The 20,353-nt window shown below is 49.9% G+C and overlaps 1 protein-coding gene across 2 annotated transcripts; it reads right to left on the reverse strand.

Annotated features, from left to right (window-relative positions):
* Window positions 1-318: 318 nt before the first annotated feature.
* On the reverse strand, window positions 319-19,686 carry GFUS (GDP-L-fucose synthase). Of its 2 annotated transcripts, XM_053395156.1 has the most exons (11): window positions 19,576-19,686; window positions 16,823-16,979; window positions 14,322-14,436; window positions 11,417-11,545; window positions 10,271-10,344; window positions 8,920-9,053; window positions 7,336-7,400; window positions 6,043-6,109; window positions 4,081-4,160; window positions 3,340-3,439; window positions 319-1,580 (listed from the first exon to the last, which is right to left on the reverse strand). In XM_053395156.1, the coding sequence occupies exons 2-11, from the start codon at window positions 16,966-16,968 to the stop codon at window positions 1,525-1,527; spliced, it is 966 nt and encodes a 321-aa protein (XP_053251131.1). In that variant the 5' UTR covers window positions 16,969-16,979; window positions 19,576-19,686; the 3' UTR covers window positions 319-1,524. The 2 variants fall into 2 exon arrangements, with proteins under 2 accessions (XP_053251131.1, XP_053251129.1); XM_053395154.1 differs by lacking the exon at window positions 16,823-16,979 and having other exon boundaries at window positions 19,576-19,641.
* Window positions 19,687-20,353: the final 667 nt, after the last annotated feature.

A 20,353-nucleotide genomic window follows, 5' to 3' on the forward strand; every position in this document is an offset into this window, starting at 1 on the left:
CATGGTCAGGTGGGAATTCTGCAAAACCTGCCATCAGCGAGGCTGGTGCCACAGACGTTGGAATGAGAACAGACCACAAGACTAGGAAGAAGAACCAGTTAAAGGGGAAACGAACGGCTGTCTGCTACAGTGAAAAATCTCAGGAAGCGTAGTTCAGGTTCCTGAGACTTGTTAGGAGCTATAACTCTCGGAGTTCCCCGGGGAAGAGGAATTAAGCGTGAAACTACGCTGGGGAATCAGAGCAGGCAAAACTAATTCAGGCGAACATCACTTGTGGATTATGTTTCCCAAAACAAGAGTGCTTCCAGGATGCGAAACTTGCTGCTAGACTCATTTTATTTAAGATACGCCAGGGTTGTGTGAAGACAGAACTAAGGAATAAAAACAGATTTGGGTAGGAAATTCGGGCTAGAGGAAGGCCACAGGCATAAGAAATAACTGATTTATTATTGTCAAGTTTTATTACAGTGGTGTTCTTTTTCTGACAGGTCGAAGTGAGATGAGCTAAAGAAATATTTAAAACGGCTCCCAAGTGAAGGACTCCGGCTGGCTGGCTCCTCTGCTAGCCCAGCCTTCTCCAACTTAGCCCTCCGGCTGTTTGGGGACACAGCTCCCATCAACGCCCCCCCCTAGCCAGCACTGCCGTTGTTACCTCGGAATAACAGCGCCTGCCTTTGGCACCTGGTTTGCTGCAACGAGCTCCTAACCTCCACATCTCTTTCCCATAAGTCCTCAGAAATAAAATAACTGGAGGTCACCCATCCTTGGGCTTCCTGAGGCAAGCAAGGGTTTAAAAAATTGCGGCAGATGTAGCCCCTCACCCTACCCCAAACCCACAATAAGAAGGGACACTGAACTTCAGGCGCTGGAGAGGGTGCAGCGAAGGGCATGCTGTATCCCTGAGCTTTGAGCCCGTGACAATATGCATGACAGGAATTTTGAAAAGCGCACAGGGTCTCTTCAAGTATTTGTTTTGAAGGTTGGATTAGAAGATCAGGCAGAGAGGCTTGTACTCCAGGTCACGTCGTCTTCCTAGACTGAAAGGGTTCCTACAGCCACATCAGCTTTGGCCATGGGAAATGGGGTCTTTTCCCCAAAACGGAAGGTGACCTGGGTGCAGTTAGCAGCTCCAAGAAAGGACTCTGGTGCAACAGGACAGGTGACAGAGGCCAATTATTGTGAACAGGGGAAGAGTGCAACATGCCTGCCACCCTCTCCCAAGATTTCCACCAGTCGTCTAGAGTGCTGAAAGCTGCTCTTTAAGAACGCGAATGCCACCACCACAAGCCCCCTCCGCCCACCAATTCTGCTGAGTACTGCTTCATAAATAAGCAAGCTGTGCCATCTTTAAAGAGCTAAACTAAACTATCACCCCAGAGTCAGAAAAAACGTGGCTTGCACACTATCCCGGCACCCTAATCGGCCCCTTTTGTTCTCATTCTTTATTCCAGCAAAACAAAAAACCTGAGTTTGATGCAAAAATTGCAGACAGCAGCGCTGGCCACCCTGGTTCCATTCCTTTGGTCATTTCCTGGCAATGGCGTAGTTGGCGCAAAACCAGTCGCACGTTTCCTTCACGGCTGCGGGAAGAAGAGAAGAACGATCAGCTGGGGCCAATGGCATCCAGATTTTGGGAGATAGGAGAGGTGCTTTTTCCAGAGGAACAGACCATGTCTAAGCTCCTTAGTTTACAGCTAAGGTGGCTCCAGAAAACGCATGGATGTAACCCCAATGCACAGCTGTTATAGTTGGGGGGTTTTCTTCTGGCATTCTTGTTATGTCCTGCTCTGGGACTGACCTGAATGATGATGCAGTTACAGAATGCCTAAATAAATGCACCCCCCCCCCCAGTTTTTGCAGATTACGGCCTGCTGGATCAGGCCAATGTCCCCAATTCACGAGAGACAGCCCAGTCGCCTGCCTGCTGCGTCTGTTCCCTTGTTAATGTTTCAGTAAGCTGTGTGCAGCTACTGTTGTAAACTGCTGCTGAGGGCGGCATAAATAAAAAATCTTAAATGTCCTTAGAGGTCCAGCTCCGAGGGCCTTCTGGCGGTTCCCTCGCTGCAAGAGGCCAAGTTACAGGGAACCAGGCAGAGGGCCTTCTCAGTGGTGGCGCCCACCCTGTGGAACGCCCTCCTACCAGATGTCAAAGAGAAAAATAACTACCAAACTGTTAGAAGACATCTGAAGGCAGACCTGTTTAGGGAAGCTTTTAATGTTTAATAAGTTATTGTATTTTAGTGTTTTCTTGGAAGCCACCCAGAGTGGCTGGGGAAACCCAGCCAGATGGGCGGTGTATAAATAAATTATTATTATTATTATTATTATTAGAAACACAGGGGCATGTGTTGTGGCATGAAGCAACTGACACAAAGGATTTGCCCCCTTAGGTGCCCCCCTGACCACATCAATGTGTGGAACTGGCAATCTCGTACAAAGCAAATAATCTTTATTCCACACTTGCCAAGAAACTGATCTTTTATTCTAGCAGCACCTATGCTCTGGAATTCCTTCCATTTTCAATGCCTCTTTGTTCAGTCAAGGCTACCCAATTGTATTAGGCATAATTGTTTTTGAAGCTGTTGATTTTACCCACATTGCGAAATTTTATCATGTCTAATTGCTAGTTTTAATGTGTGCTTTTCTACCTTTTTATGTAAACCCCAGAGATAGGTTGTTTCTTTATCAAGAAGTAAAGGTAAAGGGAACCCCAACCATTAGGTCCATTCGTGAACGACTCTGGGGTTGCGGCGCTCATCTCGCTTTATTGGCCGAGGGAGGCGGCGTACAGCTTCCGGGTCATGTGGCCAGCAGGACTAAGCCGCTTCTGGCGAATCAGAGCAGCACACAGAAACGCCATTTACCTTCCCGCTATTTATCTACTTGCACTTTGACATGCTTTCGAACTGCTAGGTTGGCAGGAGCAGGGACCGAGCAACGGGAGCTCACCCCGGCGCAGGGATTCGAACCGCCGATCGGCAAGTCCTAGGCTCTGTGGTTTAACCCACAGCGCCACCTGCGTCCCTTTATCAAGTAGTAGAAACTTCTTAATAAATACAAAGCAGGTTATTTTGCTTGCTACTGGGCAAAGGACTCAAACTGCTCAGAGAGAAGAAGCATGTTGAAGGACAGGGGTGGGCCTCACCTTGCCGTCACCCCGGGCTCTGGGTTTGGCAGTTCTGTTGTTGTTGCACAAGCACAATCCGTCGGAAGGCTAGGCAGGATCTCAACCTTGGAGAGCAGCTGCTCTCGGAATAAATGGCGCCCTGGATTAAGCTCGTTTACAGCCGCTCCCATCCCAACCCTGGCTTTGAGGAGCAAGAGCTGCACTTTTCTCACCTCGCTCAAACGGTGTAAACTGGAAATCGGGGAGGTATTTCTTCAGCTTGCTGTTGCTGGCTGTTTTCTTGAACTGTCCATCCGACTTTGTTGTATCGAACTAGGAAGGGGCCCAGGTTAAAGGGAAAAAAGCACTTTCTGCTGATTTGGGGGCAGCTCTGGTCTTGCCCGCCACTGCCACGTGGTCCGGAAACGGTTCCCCATTCCTTCCTCTAAAAAACAGTGTTTCCCAAACTTGGGTCTCCAGCTGCTTTGGGACTACAATTCCCATCATCCCTGGCCACTGGGATGATGGGAGTTGTAGTCCAAAAGCAGCTGGAGACCCAAGTTTTTGGAAACCTTGCTCTGAAAGGCGCAACGACACACAGGGTGGAAGAGTTATGAGAAGGAGATTCTGTAGTAGGTTTGTGTTTTTTAAAAAACTGAATAGTGGCTGCACAAGGCCCCAGTTCAGCTTGGAGTGGGAAGAAGGTGCCGTTCTGTTTTGTAAACCTTTTTCCCAATGGGGAAAAAACGCCCTCGTTGGCATCAGTTGCACTTTTGTGGAAGGGAAGAAGATATGCAGGGGCCATTTGGAAGCCTTTGCTTTTTGCCAGCAGAAAAAACAGTTTCAAGGGGAAAAGTGGAACCATCTGTTTTGCTTTCCATAAGAAGAGGGGAGGCGAACCCAGAAAAGGTCACAGCCCTTGTGGCGCCCTCAAGAGGGGTTGCAGGGCCTTGGGAAACCATGCGCAAGGATACAAGGAGCTCTCCCTTGAAGTCCATTGCTCTCACCACACACTCGGCTGCTTCCCGAATGGAGACTTCGTCCTCTTCGCCGACTAAACAGACAGGAAGCAAAACAACACCGTTATGGAAGTGAGCTCCACTGCCCAGGGCTACATACCGTATTTTTCGCTTCATAAGACACACTTTTTCCCTCCTAAAAAGTAAGGGGAAATGTGTGTACGACTTATGGAGTGAATGCAGGCTGCGCAGGTATCCCAGAAGCCAGAACAGTGAGATGGATCGCTGCGCAGCGCTCCCTCTCGCTGTTCTAGCTTCTGGCTTAGCCGCGAGCAGCCTCTTCAGGGAGGGAGGAGCCTTCATCCCCAGCTATCCCAGAAGCACCGATCCCTCTTGCTCTTCTGGCTTTGGGGATAGCCACACAAAGCCTCTTGAGTGCAGCGGGAGCGCTCCTGCCTCTTCGGTCAAGGGGCTTTGCATTGCTTTCTTGTTTCTTGTTTTCCTCCTCTAAAAACTAGGTGCGCTTTATGGTCGGGTGCATCTTATAGAGCGAAAAATACGGTAGGTCATCCTGCCGCCCACTGGCCTGCCGCCGCCTGAATTCTGAGAGGTGGATTTCCTCCACAGCGGAATAGAGAACAAGGTTAGCACTGAATTCTATGCTAACCTGCTTGCGGGTGGGAAAACTCGTTTGCAAACAGCACAGAAAGGAGAGCGATCGATTCCACTGCATTTCTGGAAGTGGCTTTTGACTCACGCGAAAGCTCCATCTTAAGGCAGAAATCAAGAGTTCAGAAAATGGTGTGGAAATGGAATAAATTGCTCTGGGAATGCAATCCTATGGGTCTGTGGCCCCGAGAAGGCCACCAATTGGCAGGTGTGCCCCCCACCCCGAGTTGAAAGAGGCTGGATAGGAAAAGCAAGGAAAAAGAGGGCGAGAGAGTTTGGGGCATGCCATTCCTCTGACTCATAGAATCACAGAATTATGGGGATCCTGGGGGTCATCTAGCCCAACCCCCGGCGATGCAGGAATTTCAGCTGAATAAGCAACGGATGGACCTCCAAGCTCCGTTTAAAAGCCTCCAACAGAGGAGAAGTTTTGTAATGAAGGCCCATGTCCTGAGAGCATTTCTTGATCTACCGTATTTTTTGCTCCATAAGATGCACCTGACCATAAGACGCACCCTATTTTTTAGAGGAGGTTCATGCTGTGGCCACAGACATGTGATCTGATGGTGAATTTGGGGTGACCCAATGCAAAAATCCTGAGGATCCATGTGGATCCGTGCTTTGTAACCACATTTTTGCACCATTGCAGCCCCAGGAAACAGTGGGTGCGCGGTTTTTTGGGTGCAGAATGTAGCCATGGACATGCTATGTGATCTGATGGTGAATTTGGGGTGGCCCAACGTAAAAATCCTGAGGATCCCTGGGCTTTTACCTCTCCTCTCCCAGGCAGCCTCCTTTATCTCTAATGTCTCTTATCTCCCTCCCCATCGCTTGCCGATCAGCTGCTTCCTTTCAACACTCCCTTCCTTCTTGTTTGCCTTAGTGTCTTTTCCTTAGCTGGAGCAGTTTTTGCTCCTCCTTTTCTTCTAATTTCTCTCCTCATTGCTTTAGTCTTCCTGTCTCCTCTCCTTGCAAGTTCACTGTCTTCACCTCCCCCCTCTCAGGCAGCCTCCTTTATCTCTAGCGTCCCTTATCTCTCTCCCCGATCGGCAAACGATCAGCGGCTTTGTTTCAACATCCACTTCCCTCTTTCAAAAAAAAAAAAGCATGATCTGCTATTTGCCCCTGGACAATTCGGCTCCAGGGACCACGCATTCGCTCCATAAGACGCACAGACATTTCCCCTTACTTTTTAGGAAGAAAAAAGTGCGTCTTATGGAGCGAAAAATACGGTAACTGTTGGTTTGGGGGCAACGTGTGTGTGTGTGTGTGTGTTGTGTGTTCAATTCTGCATGGGGAGGGCCTTACCCGACAAGATGATGGGCTCCACTTCATCATATTCCCTCAGGACCCAGAGGAAGAGCCGCGCCAAGTCCTGCAATGACCAGAGACCAGATATCCATCGTCTCCTCGCTTCCTCTCCAAGAGGGGCGGTTCTGCTGGAGCCTTGGGGTGCCCCCATCTTCACAGGGTCCCACGTGCAACGTTGCTTGGGGGTGTCACAGAGTTAAGGCTGCTCCACCCTGGTCCTCAAACATTTGCCTGCCCCTTGCAAACCCTCCGAGACAACGGGACCTCTGGAGCAGCAGAAAACAGGCTTGCTCCATCTTCCAACGGACAGCCCTTCGGATATTTGAAGATGGCTATCCTATAAGGGATGAGGGTGGTGCTGTGGGTTAAACCAGAGAGCCTAGGACTTGCCGATTGGCGGTTTGAATCCCCGCAATGGGGTGAGCTCCCATTGCTCGGTCCCTGCTCCTGCCAACCTAGCAGTTTGAAAGCACGGCAAGATGCAAGTAGATAACTAGGTGCCACTCCGGCGGGAAGGTAAACAGCATTTCTGCGCGCTGCTCTGGTTCGCCAGAAGCGGCTTAGTCCTGCTGGCCACATGACCTAGAAGCTGTACGCCGGCTCCCTCGGCCAATAAAGCGAGATGAGTGCCGCAACCCCAGAGTCGGCCACGAATGGACCTAATGGTCAGGGGCCCCTTTACCTTTACCTTATCCTATAACCTCTCAGGCTTCTCCAAACATCCCTAACTCCTTCAACCGCTCCTCATCAGGCTCGGTTTCAAGACCCTTGGTCATCTTGGTCACCCTCCTCTGCACACCTTCTAGCTCAGGGGTAGGCAACCTAAGGCCCGGGGGCCGGATCTGACCCAATCGCCTTCACAATCCGGCCCACAGACGGCCCAGGAATCAGCATGTTTCTACATGAGTACAATCGTCCTTTTATTTAAAATGCATCTCCGGGTTATTTGTGGGGCCTGCCTGGTATTTTTACATGAGTAGATTGTGTCCTTTTATTTAAAATGCATCTCTGGGTTATTTATGGGGCCTGCCTGGTGTTTTCACATGAGTAGAATGTGTGCTTTTATTTAAAAAGCATCTCTGGGTTATTTGTGGAGCATGGGAATCCGTTCATTATTTTTTCCCCAAAATATAGTCCAGCCCACCACATGGTCTGTGGGACGGTGGACCAGCCCATGGCTGAAAAAGGTTGCTGACCCATTCTAACTTGATGCATCAGTTGGGATCTTCTTATGTTTTCCCCACACTGTATTTTCCCCTGACAATTCTCCCTCTCAACCAGCCAGCTTACCAGAGAGTAAATGAACTGCCTCCTGGGTTTTCCTGTCCCCCAGACAGTGAGAGCCGTACCGTTTTCTACAGACGAGTGGAGAAAACGACTAATTAGAGAGCATCCTTTTTCCTTCCCCCTTTGCTGCAAAAAAGCACTCAAGTCTTCCCATTCCAGCTGCATCTTGTGCTGGGATCAAATGAGATCCTGGGATCACAGACCCCTTTCTCATGCCCAAACTCAGCCCCCACACTCAGCCACACCACAATACAATTGTTGTTATTTACATATCACCTTCATCTTCCAAGGATCACCGAAAGATTAAAATTTTTTTCCCAAGGATATGAAGGTGGCATAGTGGTTCTCCTCTTCCTCAGTTCAACCCCACAACAATCCTGTGAGGTAGGTTTGACTAGGAGATGGTGACTGCGTCACAGGGGGTGCAGCGGTTCTCAACCTGTGGGCCCCCAGATGTTGATGGACTACAACTCCCATCATCCCTGAGCTCTGGTCTTGCTAGCTAGGGGTGATGGGAGTTGTAGTTCAGCAACATCTGGGGGCCCACAGGTTGAGAAAGATTGGACTAGAGGATGCCTGAAGGTCTCTATCACTGTCCTAAGGTCATCTGGTGAGCTTCGTGTTTGAGCGGGGATTAATAAAATAATAATAATAATAATAATAATAATAATAATAATAATAATAATAATAATATATTTATACCCGGCCCATCTGGCTGGGTTTCCCCAGCCACTCTGGGCAGCTTCCAACAAAACACTGAAATACAATAACCTATTAAACATTAAAAGCTTCCCTAAACAGGTCTGCCTTCAGATGTCTTCTAAATGTCTGGTAGTTATTTTTCTCTTTGACATCTGCTAGAAGTGCATTCCACAGGGCGGTTGCCACCACCGAGAAGGCCCTCTGCCTGGTTCCCTGTAACTTGGCTTCTCGCAGCGAGGGAACCGACAGAAGGCCCTCGGCGCTGGACCTCAGTGTCTGGGCAGAACGATTTGAACCCTGGTCCCCCAGGTCCTAGTCCAATACTCTAACCATTACGCCAATGCTCTGCCAGGGGCTGTAAACCTCCCATGCCACGCTCTGGACCTAAGGTAGCCTCAGTCGTACCCGCCACTGGCCTGCGGCCCTCGTTAGGTTAACCAAGAACAGGGCCTTCAGCCTGGAAAAGGCTCTGGAAAATGCTCTCCTCATATAGCAAACAGAAGTCAATTGGACCATGTACATCTTAGAATCGTGGAACTGGAAGGGACCACCAGAGCCATCTAGTCCAGCCCCCTGAGATGCCCAGCATGGGGCTCAAACCCACAACCCTGAGATCAAGAGTCTACCGACTGAGCAATCCCATCTCCTAACAGAGTTGCCAGGGAGGCTGTAAGGCGGTGCTTCTCAAAACTGGGTCCCTGGCGGTTGTTGAACCGCAACTCCCATTATCCCTGACCACCGCTAGCTAGGGATGATGGGAGTTGTAGTCCAACGACGTCTGCGGACCCGAGTTCAAGAAGCGCTGCTGCAAGGGAGGCAGCTTTCCCCCCTCCTGCCACCCTCTCCCATTTTGGGCCCCTAGGCCAGACGCCCAGCCCCACTCACCCTTGGCCAAGTACACTTTGTGGATGAGGCCCGGCAGGACGTGGCCGTCCTCGATGTTGTAGTTGTCGTGGGGTCCGAAGACATTGGTGGGAATGACGGCGGTGAAGCGGCAGCCGTGCTGCTCAAAATACCCCCTGGGGAAAGAAAGTGGGCAGGGCGGGTGTGTGGGTGTGTGATGCTAGCGTTCTTCCTGGAGAGCAGGCCGGAATCCGTTGCGTGGAAAAGGTTCGGTCCCTGGCGCTGCGCAAGGGGGGAAGCCGCCTTATAGAACCGAGGCAGATTTAGGGCATCGCAACTGGCTCCCCTGCCCTTGGCGCCAAGCCAAGGCAGGCGCCACAGGGCGCTATGACTCCCTCTGACTCACTGCAAACGCAGAACAGGAAGCAAGAGGCGACGGATTTTGGCCTCGCTTCAGACGCTGCTGAAATCTGAAAGGCTATTTTGGGAAACGATTTATAATGAGTTGGAAAAAATGTTTAAAGTAACTGCAGTCAATCGGAAGCCGCACTTTGGTTTTGGAAGTCGAGGAGACTTCCGGAACGGATTCCATTCGACTTCTAAGGTACGACTGTGTGTGTAAATACATATAGTTTTGCAGTTCAAACTCCAGGGATCCCCTGCGAATACTGATCACCTCCTTCTTGTTTTTCAGGTGACCAACAGGTGAAACTCGAAAAATTAGAATATCGTGGAAAAGTTACCGTATTTTTCACTCTATAAGACCACAAGAGGCACCTAGTTTTTGGAGGAGGAAAACAAGAAAAAAAATATTCTGAATCTCAGAAGCCAGAACAGCAAGAGGGATCACTGCGCAGTGAAAGCAGCAATCCCTCTTGCTGTTCTGGCTTCTGGGATAGCTGTGCAGCCTGCATTCTCTCCATAAGACGCACACACATTTCCCCTTACTTTTTAGGAGGGAAAAAGTGAGTCTTATAGAGCAAAAAATACGGTAATTTAGTAATTTATTTCAGTAATTCAACTTAGCAGGTGAAACTAATATATGAGATAGACTCATGACATGCAAAGCAAGATATGTCAAGCCTTTATTTGTTATCATTGTGATGATCACCTAATTTTCCGAGTTTCACCTGTAGCTGTGGCTCAATGTCTGTCGACACTCACCACCTGAGCTTTCTGTTACAGGGGATGATCAGCAGATTAATATCGATCCAACTAATTAATATTTTTTTAAGGAAAAACCAGAGAGCCCGTAGAAATACCAACATGCTGCTAATGAATTTCTTTGGAAGTTGATAGCATTGGGAGGTAAGGGGTAGTTTGGCAGGTGAGGGCGTGGCAGAGCTTTTTTCTGGGGTGGGCTGGATGCAGTGGAGGGCATTGAGAAGCCTACCTGTTCTGGACATCTATCATCCTCTTTGCGTAGGAATATCCGAAGTTGGAGTTGTGCGGGGGACCGTTGTGGATCTGGAAGAGAAGGCTGACCATCAGTTCAGATCGGGGAGTTCAAAATGTCCCGGGGTCAAAGGTGGGACCACAACCCACAAAACACCCACTCCCCTTTGCTGGAAACCAAAGAATCAGGGTGGGGAAGGACAGAAAGAAGTTCACAAGTGAAGGAATATCAGCTGCGATTCCTGCATTGCAGGCAGTTGCACAAGATGACCCTTCCAACACTACAATTCTTTGGATCTATGATTTAGCAAGGACACAGGTAGCGCTGTGGGATAAACCACTGAGCCTAGGGCTTGCCGATCAGAAAGTCAGCGGTTCAAATCCCCGCGAAGGAGTGAGCTCCTGTTGCTCGGTCCCAGCTCCTGCCAACCTAGCAGTTCGAAAGCACGTCAAAGTGCAAGTAGATAAATAGGTACCGCTCCGGCGGGAAGGTAAACGCCGTTTCCGTGCGCTGCTCTGGTTCGCCAGAAGTGGCTTAGTCATCGGCTCCCTCAGCCAATAAAGTGAGATGAGCGCCGCAACCCCATAGTCGGTCACGACTGGACCTAATGGTCAGGGGTCCCTTTACCTTTATGATTTAGCAAGCTGAGTCAAAATCTCTCTATACATTCTTACTTAGATAGAATGAATGGGGTGGGAGTTGGGGGAGTGGCAATGTAGCAGCAGGCTCCGCCCTGATCACAGAAGGGGCGGAGCCTGCCACCACAATTAATTTCTGCAGATCACAAAACCCAGGTTTCCCTTTTTTAGAAGAGCAGCCTTCCAACTTCTTAAAAACAAATATATTATTTGTTACATTTTACATATCTATCCCACTTTTCCTTCCAGGTGGTATACGCAGTTCCCCTCAACTCCCCATTTTCCCCCCACAACAACCCTGTGAGGTTGGCCAGGCCAACAACTAGGACAACAACCCTGCGAGGTAGGAGAGGTCAAGAAACGGCGACAGCCTCCAAGTCACCCAGCAAGCTGCATGGCAGGGTGGGAATTTGAACCCTGGTCTCCCCACTCTCTAACCACTATGCCACATGAGCTCTAGTGAATAAAAGGGCACAGAACATGCAGATCAGGAGGCAGCCCCTACCATGGTCTCGTCGATCGGGTAGGTGGTCTTGTCGGGGAATATGCAAGTGGAGAGGCAGGAGACCACTTTCTGGACACCGGATTTGTACGCCGAGTGCAGGACGTTGTCATTGATGTGCATGTTCTTCCGCTGGCCAGAGAGAAAAAAGAGGGGAGGATCATAGGACCATATTGTGGGCAACACAAGACATGCATTTTATGTAAGAGAAAGGGCTCAGAAGCCCATCTCCAAAAGTCAGCAATGGCGACCGCTCCCCCCTGAAAACAAACAAATTCAGTGGACGCTTGGGTTGCGAACGTGATCTGTGCGGGATGCACATTTGCAACCTGCAGTGGCGCGTCTGCGCACATGCAGGTCATGATTCAGCACTTCTGCGCATAGCGCGATTTAGTGCTTCTGCGCATGCGTTACTGCCAAAACCTGGAAGTAATGCGTTCTGGTACTTCCGGGTTTCGGCGGTCCGTAACCCCAAAAAAACCCGCAACCTGAAGTGTCTGTAACCCAAGGTATGACTGTAAATAAATAGAAGGAGAGCACACATCCCCCAAACTGAACCCACTTAGTTTTAAAAGATTAAAAACTGGGAGGGGCAGGGAGCCTTACAGGGGTATCTGGTGCCCATGGCAACCACACCAGGGACCCTCTTCTGTCCAGAGTACTATGGGGACAGTTGTGCGCGGTAATTTTGAAACCACGCATCAAAACACCTGTCTCTGTTCAAAGCACATCCCAGCAATTTCTCCTCCTTTTCCGAAAAGGGTTTTCATTTCATTTCGTGGGTTTCTAAAGGAGCAATTTTCAACTTCGAACACTGTGCCACCTTCCCAAGCACACAGCAGTGGGGTAGGAGAGCGGGGGGGGGGATCACATGGGGCAACCAAAGGGTTTCAGATAGCACCTGGGTAAACGAGTCTCAAAAGCCCAGGAAACAAATTTTCACGGCCCTCTAGTGCCTATGGTGGCTCATTGACTGGAAGTGATCTCGGTCCAGTATATCTGAAAGAGCATCTCCACCCCCATCATTCTGCCTGGACATTGAGGTCCAGCGGCAAGGGCCTTCTGCCGGTTCCCTCCCTGCGAGAAGCCAAGTTACAGGGAACCAGGCAGAGGGCCTTCTCGGTGGTGGCACCCGCCCTGTGGTACGCCCTCCCACCAGATGTCAAATAGAAAAACAACTACCAGACTTTTAGAAGACATCTGAAGGCAGCCCTGTTCAGGGAAGCTTTTAATGTTTTAATAGACTAGTGCACAGTGGTACCTCTGGTTACGTACTTAATTCATTCCGGAGGTCCGTTTTTAACCTGTAACTGTTCGTAACCTGAAGCACCACTTTAGCTAATGGGGCTTCCCGCTGCCACTGTGCAATTTCTGTTCTCATCCTGAAGCAAAGTTCTTAACCCAAGGTATTATGTCTGGGTTAGCGGAGTCTGTAACCTGAAGCGTCTGTAACCTGAAGCGTATGTAACCCGAGGTACCACTGTATTTTAATATTCTGTTGGAAGCCACCCAGAGTGGCTGGGGAAGCCCAGCCAGATGGACAGGATATAAATAATAAATTATTATTATCATCATCATCATCATCATCATCATCATCATCATCATCTAGTTACTGTGGAGCAAAATATACACCAGGAGGCTAAGTTTGGTCAGCATCAAGCAGCACAGCCAGTCCAACCACAGGTCAGCAAAGAAGCCAGACCCCTGAATGAAGCTGGGGGAGGCAGCTCAGGAGGAGCACGGCATTCTGGGATCTGTAGTTTTCTCTGCTTCCTGCAGCAGACCTTTGGGATTAAGGATGACGTGGCTGCAGGCTTGCACGGCCCCGCCTCCCAGCAAATAAACCCAGTTCGGTGCGATGTGTTCCTTGCGTGCGAGAGTCTGTGGACGTGCGTCTCTTGACTGCTAGATGCTTCTCGTTATCCGGGAGAGGGAGGAGAGGGGAAGAGACGGGGCAGACATCTGTAGGGAGCAGATGGATCACCACCTCTCCGAGGCAGCGAGGGATTAATCTCTAGCAGCAATAAAAAATAAATAAAGGCTACAGGCTTGTGCCAAGCAGGTGGCTAGGACGGAAAAGGGGGGGGGGAGCAATTTTCTCAGACTTCTGTGGGGTAAAGGACACACTCTCCCTAGGGCAAGCTGCCCCAACCTGGTGCCCTCCAGCCATTTCGGACTTCTGTACCAGGTATAGAAGGCAGTCTCTCAAGTCCACTGGTCCCTAGCTATCTGGTGCCTGGCGTGGCAGGAAAATTCAAGGCAATCAAAGAAACATTTTAACGTTTTATACGGCCTAGGACCCTCGTACCTACGGGACCATCTGTCCTGGTATATCCCACGGAGGACCTTCGCCCTCCCCAGCCGAAGCCGGGCTCAGAACAGCTAACAACAGTAAAAATAATACAGTTTGCATAAAATCACAATCAATTAATTGAAATACATTCTAAAATCAATTCATTTAAAATCAATTTGGAGTCAAATTAATGGCAACCATTGAGCTAGAGTTCTGTGAGGATTACAAAAGGAGGGGGTCAGCCTGTCCCTTGGCCAAAGGCCTGGTGGAACAGCTCTGTCTTGCAGGCCCTGTGGAAAGATGTCAAGTCCTGCAGGGCCCTAGTCTCTTGTGACAGAGTGTTCCACCAGATCGGGGCCACAGCCGAAAAGGCCCTGGCTCTGGTCGAGGCCAGCCTAACCTCGCTGTGGCCCAGGAACTCCAAGATGTTTTTATTTGAAGATCGTAAGTTCCTCTGCGGGGCATACCAGGAGAGGCGGTCCGGTAGGTACAAGGGTCCTAGGCTGTATAGGGCTTCAAAGGTTAAAATCAGCACCTTGAACCTGATCCTGTACTCCACCAGGAGCCCATGCAGCTGGTATAGCACCGGGTGAATAGAGAGATCAGCATCCTTACCCAAAAATCCAGGTTGTACTTGATGTTCTGGAAAAGGCCGCCCACCATGGCTGCCAAGTGGATGATGTGAGTCGGCCGGTGCTTCTCAAAAAGGGCTGCGGTTGCAGTAGCATCCCTGGAAGGGAAGAGAGGGGATGAGGATGGAGAAGGGAGCCTCTTTCCCCTTAGGCAAAGCTGCGCCCCCCGGACTGTGCAGGGAGACAGGTGTGCATTTACCTCTGGCTTTCCTAAGCCCTCCGCCTCAAGGCAGCCTTAGGAAAATACTCAAAAGACGATTAGAAGCAAGGCTTTCAGGGCTGCACCCAGCAACTTGCTCCATGCTGCCACAAATTGTGTGTGCGGAGGCTCCTTAGAAATACTTTTCTTCCCTAAGCTTAGACACCCCAAACCAAATTAAACTAGGGAACTCGCTGCTGCAGGAGACAGCGACAACCACCCTCCTGGATGGCTTTAATAGAGCGTTAGACCAATTCTCGGAAAAGAGGTCGGACGTGAGGTCGCCAGGCTGACAGCAGATAGACTGATGGACATTTGTTGGGGTTCGAAACCGGGAAAGGGGGGATGGGGCTTTGGGAATCCAAAGGGTGTACAATTATACTCTGTTTCCTTTTATTTTGTTTTGCTACTAATATAAAAATGGGGAATTCGTGGAAGGGAATTGGGGTCGACCTTAGAAAAAGATTTTTAAGAATAAGTACTGATGTATAAAGACTGAGGTTTATAAGTTAAAATTGGTTAACTAAAATGAATTAAATATAATAAGGTAAAATTTGGGGACAAGAACTTGCTGAGCTAAAAATTGGAACTGGAATACAAGAAGGGGAGGTGTGGGGAAGTCAAGGAAATTTGTTATTGAAAGTAAGGAATGTAAATTTTATGTGTTTTTAATTTTTTTTGTTTTTTCTCTATTTTTTGAAAATTTCAATAAATATCTATTATATATATAAAAAAAAATTCTCGGAAAAGAGGGCTATTGATGGCTACTAGCCAGAATGGCTTTGCTCTGTCTACAAAGAGGAACTTAAGGTCCATGAACAACCATAGTTTAGAGGTCCCGGGCCCTAAGGAAGCCAGACTATCCTCCCCCAGGGCCAGGGCCTTCTCAGTGATGGCTCCAACCTGGTGGAATGCTCTGTCCCATGAGACCAGGGCCTTGCAGGATTTAACCTCCTTCCGCAGGGCCTGTAAGACAGAGATATTCCGCCTGGCCTTTAATTTGAATTCAGCCTGATCTTTTATTTCCCTTCTCTTCCCTCCCCCTCCCCTTTTATGAAGATTACCCGCTCTGGGATCCCACAGCTAATTCTCCCCTGGTCTCCTTACTGGCCCAAATAGGACTAATTTAGCCAGCTAGCCCTTGTGATCATCTAATGTTTATTGGATGGATTTCCCCCCCTAAATTGATTTTTGAATTCTGAATTTATTGTTATTCATGTTTTATACTGTTTTTTGTTGCATCAGTTAAGTGTTTTAAATTTGTTGTTAGCCAACAACAGACCATGTGGTGGGCCAGACTATAGTAAGTTAAAGGTAAAGGGACCCCTGACCATTAGGTCCAGTCGTGGACGACTCTGGGGTTGCGGTGCTCATCTCACTTTATTGGCCGAGGGAGCCGGCGTACAGCTTCCGGGTCATGTGGCCAGCATGACTAAGCCGCTTCTGGCGAACCAGAGCAGCGCACGGAAACGCCGTTTACCTTCCCGCCAGAGCGGTACCTATTTATCTACTTGCACTTTGACGTGCTTTCGAACTGCTAGGTTGGCAGGAGCAGGGACCGAGCAACGGGAGCTCACCCCGTCGCAGGGATTCGAACCACCGACCTTCCAATCAGCAAGTCCTAGGCCCTGTGGTTTAACCCACAGCGCCACCCGCGTCCTTGGGCTAGACTATATTTTTGGATTGGAAATAAACGAATTCCTATGCCCCAAAGATGCATTTTAAATAAAAGGACACATTCTACTCATGTAAAACACGCTGATTCCTGGACCGTCCACGGGCCTGATTTAGAAGGCGATGGGGCTGGATCCAGCCCCTGGGCCTTAGCTTGCCTACTCCTGATCTAGTCCAACCCCCTGCAATGCAGGAATATCCAGGTGTCTCATACGGGATTCGAACCTGCAACCTTGGTGTTATCAACACCATGAGCTATCTAGGCTCTTCTCACCTTAGCTTGGTGCTCAAGTCCCCCTGAAGTCCCTGTCTGTCCTTTTCTGCACCTTTCCATGTGCTCTATCCATTTCTAGAGACATTTGATACTCCTATATTCTGTCCTTATATCTCTTATTATGAGGTCCGTTGACCGGATCAATACACCAAATGACTCAACGAATGATGCTGCACTTGCCTGCTTGACTGGGCTCTCCGGAGAGCCGCCAGTCTTCACAAACACAACCAGACTTCTCACAGAACTGTACAGCTGCGAGGGACCCCCAAAGGTCATCCAGCCCAACCCCCCGGCAAGTGTGGGTTTTTCTAAAACCCTGGAGGGAGGACCGACTCACGTCAAGTCGGCATCCTTGGATGACACGAAGATCCACTCCTCGTCCGGCCGCCCTTCTCCCTCGGCTACCAACTTTGCGATGGCCTTGCCCACCAGCCCCGAGCCGCCGGTCACCAAGATGCGCTTCGGTTGCACTGGCTGAGCCATGGCGAGAAGATCTATATGGCGAAAAATGAGAGGTCAAATTACTAACCGCGTTGGGTGTGAAATGCGGCCCTCCTGGCTTCTCCAGTCGGCCCCCAGAACATTAACCAGGTCAAACCCCTCCTCACTGGCCCCGATACACCCTGAGTGGGACGTGCCCTTGGCACTCTGGTCATGCTTTTTGTGGCCCCTGGGAACAGAACCTTTCGACTGGAATAGGGTCCCCATCTCTTTGCCCTTCGCATCCATCGTTGGACTATGAGTTTACATCCCCACTCACTGGGCGACGCTCGCTGGGTAACCTTGGAGCAGTCACGATCTCTTAGGCCCTCGTATTCGGGACCACCTCTCCTGGTCTGCCCCGCAGAGGACCTTAAGGTCCATAAATAACCATAGTTTAGAGGTCCTGGGTCCTAAGGAAGTCAGACTATCCTCCACCAGGGCCAGGGCCTTCTCAGTGGTGGCTCCGACCTGGTGGAATGCTCTGTCCCATGACACCAGGGCCCTACAGGATTTAACCACCTTCCGCCGGGCCTGTAAGACAGAGCTATTCTGCCTGGCCTTTAATTTGAATTCAGCCTGATCTTTTATTCCCCTTCCTTCCCTCCCCCTCCCCTTTTTATGAAGATTACCCGCTCTGGGATCCCACAGCTAATTCTCCCCCGGTCTCCTCGCTGGCCCAAATAGGTCTAATTTAGCCAGCTAGCCCTGGGGATCATCTAATATTTATTGGATGGAATTCCCCCCTAAATTGATTTTTGAATTCTGAATTTATTGTTATTCACGTTTCATACCGTATTTTATGCTGTTTTTTGTTGCATCAATTAAGTGTTTTAAATTTGTTGTTAGCTGCTCTGAGTCTGGTTTTTGGAACCGGGAAGGGCGGGGTATAAAGAAAATTTTATATTATTATAATTTATATAACCTGCCTCTCAGGGCTGTTTTGCGCATGAAATGGGGAGGAGAACCATGTTGGCCTATGACCTGGAAGACCAGAGTTCGAATCCCCGCTTAGCCCTGAGACTTACTCACTAGGTGACCTCAGGGCCAGGAATTTGCTGTCAGCCCAGCCTAACTTACAGGGTTGTTGTGGGGATAGAATGAGGATGGGGGGAGAGCCATGCGTGCCACCTTGAACGCCTTGGAGGAAAAGGCGGGATAGAAATGCAACAAAACAAACCAGGGCACCCATTGGGGAGTCGGCTTTAGAAGATTCCTGCTTTGCAGCGGGTTGGGCTAGATGACCTCGGGTTCCCCCTTCCAACTCTACAATTCTATGGTTCTACTTATGCAGAATTCATCATGCGAAAGGCTGGGCTGGATGAATCCCAAGCCGGAATTAAGATGGCCGGAAGAAATATCAACAACCTCAGATATGCAGATGACACAACCTTGATGGCAGAAAGTGAGGAGGAATTAAAGAACCTCTTAATGAGGGTGAAAGAGGAGAGCGCAAAATATGGTCTGAAGCTCAACATTAAAAAAAACTAAGATCGTGGTCACTGGGCCCATCACCTCCTGGTAAATAGAAGGGGAAGAAATGGAGGCAGCGAGAGATTTTACTTTCTTGAGCTTCATGATCACTGCAGATGGTGACAGTAGTCACGAAATTAAAAGACGCCGGCTTCTTGGGAGAATAGCAATGACAAACCTAGACAGCATCTTAAAAAGCAGAGACATCACCTTGCCAACAAAGGTCCGTATAGTAAACGCTATGGTTTTCCCAGTAGTGATGTATGGAAGTGAGAGCTGGACCATCAAGAAGCTGATCGCCAAAAAATGGATGCTTTTGAATTCTGGTGCTGGAGGAGACTCTTGAGAGTCCCATGGACTGCAAGAAGATCAAACCTCTCCGTTCTGAAGGAAAACAGCCCTGAGTGCTCACTGGAAGGCCAGATCCTGAAGCTGAGGCTCCAAGACTTTGGCCACCTCATGAGAAGAGAAGACTCCCTGGAAAAGACCCTGATGTTGGGAAAGATGGAGGGCAGAAGGAGAAGGGGACGACAGAGGACGAGATGGTGGGACAGTGTTCTCGAAGCTACAAACATGAGTCTGACCAAACTGCGGGAGGCAGTGGAAGACAGGAGTGCCTGGCGTGCTCTGGTCCGTAGGGTTACGAAGAGGCGGACACGACTAAACAACAACTTCTCATTGCCAAAGGGGATTGCCACGTCTGCGCCAGGGCCACCGTCCCCAACCAGGCGCCCTCCAGCGGTTTTGTACTACAACTCCCATCAGCCCCTGTGTTTTTTGCGGGCTGATGGGAACTGGAGTCCAAAACAGGTGGCACGCGCGGGGGGGGGGCTTAAGAGGGCGCAATTGGCGAGGTCTCTAACCCGGGAGGTGGTCGCTTTCAGAAACCGTCTAAAGGGTTTGCCAAAGGAAACGAATCCGCGTGCGTAATTGCGCGCAGGTGGGAGCCGAGGAGGAAAGGAGGACCCCACCCGTGCCCGTGGGTCTCCTGGGGTGCCCTTACGGATCCACGCGCACCCAACGAGCGGCGGAGGAGGAGGGGAGATAGAGACCCTCGCGTGGTAGGGGGTAGAGGGAGATAGAGACCCTCGCGCGGGGGTCCCTCTCGGGGTCTCTTCCCCGGGGAAAGTCGGCTACCTTTGCAGGGCGCGCGCTCCGCCCGCCGCGTCTCCTTCTCTTTCTCGTCGGTGGCGCTTCCTGCAAACGCGGCAGCCGGGACTAGGCACACCCTCCCCGGCCCGGCGGCTCCCTGGGAAATGGAGTCCCTAACCGAAGCCGGTGTATCGCCTCTCCGGAGCGGTCTCTCTCCGTTAACCCGCTTGCCTCGTTTTCTCTCCAGAGCTGCAAAAGACACCTTTGCCTTGCAGAGAAAACGCTGCGTGAACACACTCCCGCGACATAGGGGGGGACGCTCCTTCGGAGAAGGTTGCACGGGGGTCGTCTAATCCTCATGGATTTTGTTTTAATAATAATAATAATAATAATAATAATAATAATAATAATAATAATAATAATAATAATAATAATTTATTATTTATACCCCGCCCATCTGGCTGGGCTTCCCCAGCTACTCTGGGCAGCTTCCAACCAAATATTAAAATACCGTAATACATCAAACATTAAAAGCTTCTCTAAACAGGGCTGCCTTCAGATGTCTTTCTAAAAGTTTGGTAGTTGTTCTCCTTGACATCTGGTGGGAGAAGCTCTGAAGCTTCGTCACAAGCCTGGGAAATCTGGAACTGTACCTGATGATCTGGGGGGGGGGAAGATAGTTTTTACTTTGGCCTTAGCCCAGTATACCTGGAGGAGCGTCTCCACCCCCATCGTTCTGCCCGGACGCTGAGATCCAGCACCGAGGGCCTTCTGGCAGTTCCCTCACTGTGGGAAGCCAAGTTACCGGGAACCAGGCAGAGGG

This window comes from Podarcis raffonei, chromosome 7 (assembly GCF_027172205.1).
Source record: "Podarcis raffonei isolate rPodRaf1 chromosome 7, rPodRaf1.pri, whole genome shotgun sequence".
NCBI lineage: Eukaryota > Metazoa > Chordata > Lepidosauria > Squamata > Lacertidae > Podarcis > Podarcis raffonei.

Bases quoted from the DNA above. Each gene is read 5' to 3' on its own strand.
- GFUS (XM_053395156.1), bottom strand. From the start codon at position 16,968: ATGGCTCAGCCAGTGCAACCGAAGCGCATCTTGGTGACCGGCGGCTCG. The intron at 7,401-8,919 runs GTGAGTGGGGCT...ACTCGTCTGTAG, and splicing joins CAAAGTGTACTTGGCCAAGG to AAAACGGTACGGCTCTCACT. The intron at 1,581-3,339 runs GTGAGAAAAGTG...TTCTTCCCGCAG, and splicing joins GTTTACACCGTTTGAGCGAG to CCGTGAAGGAAACGTGCGAC.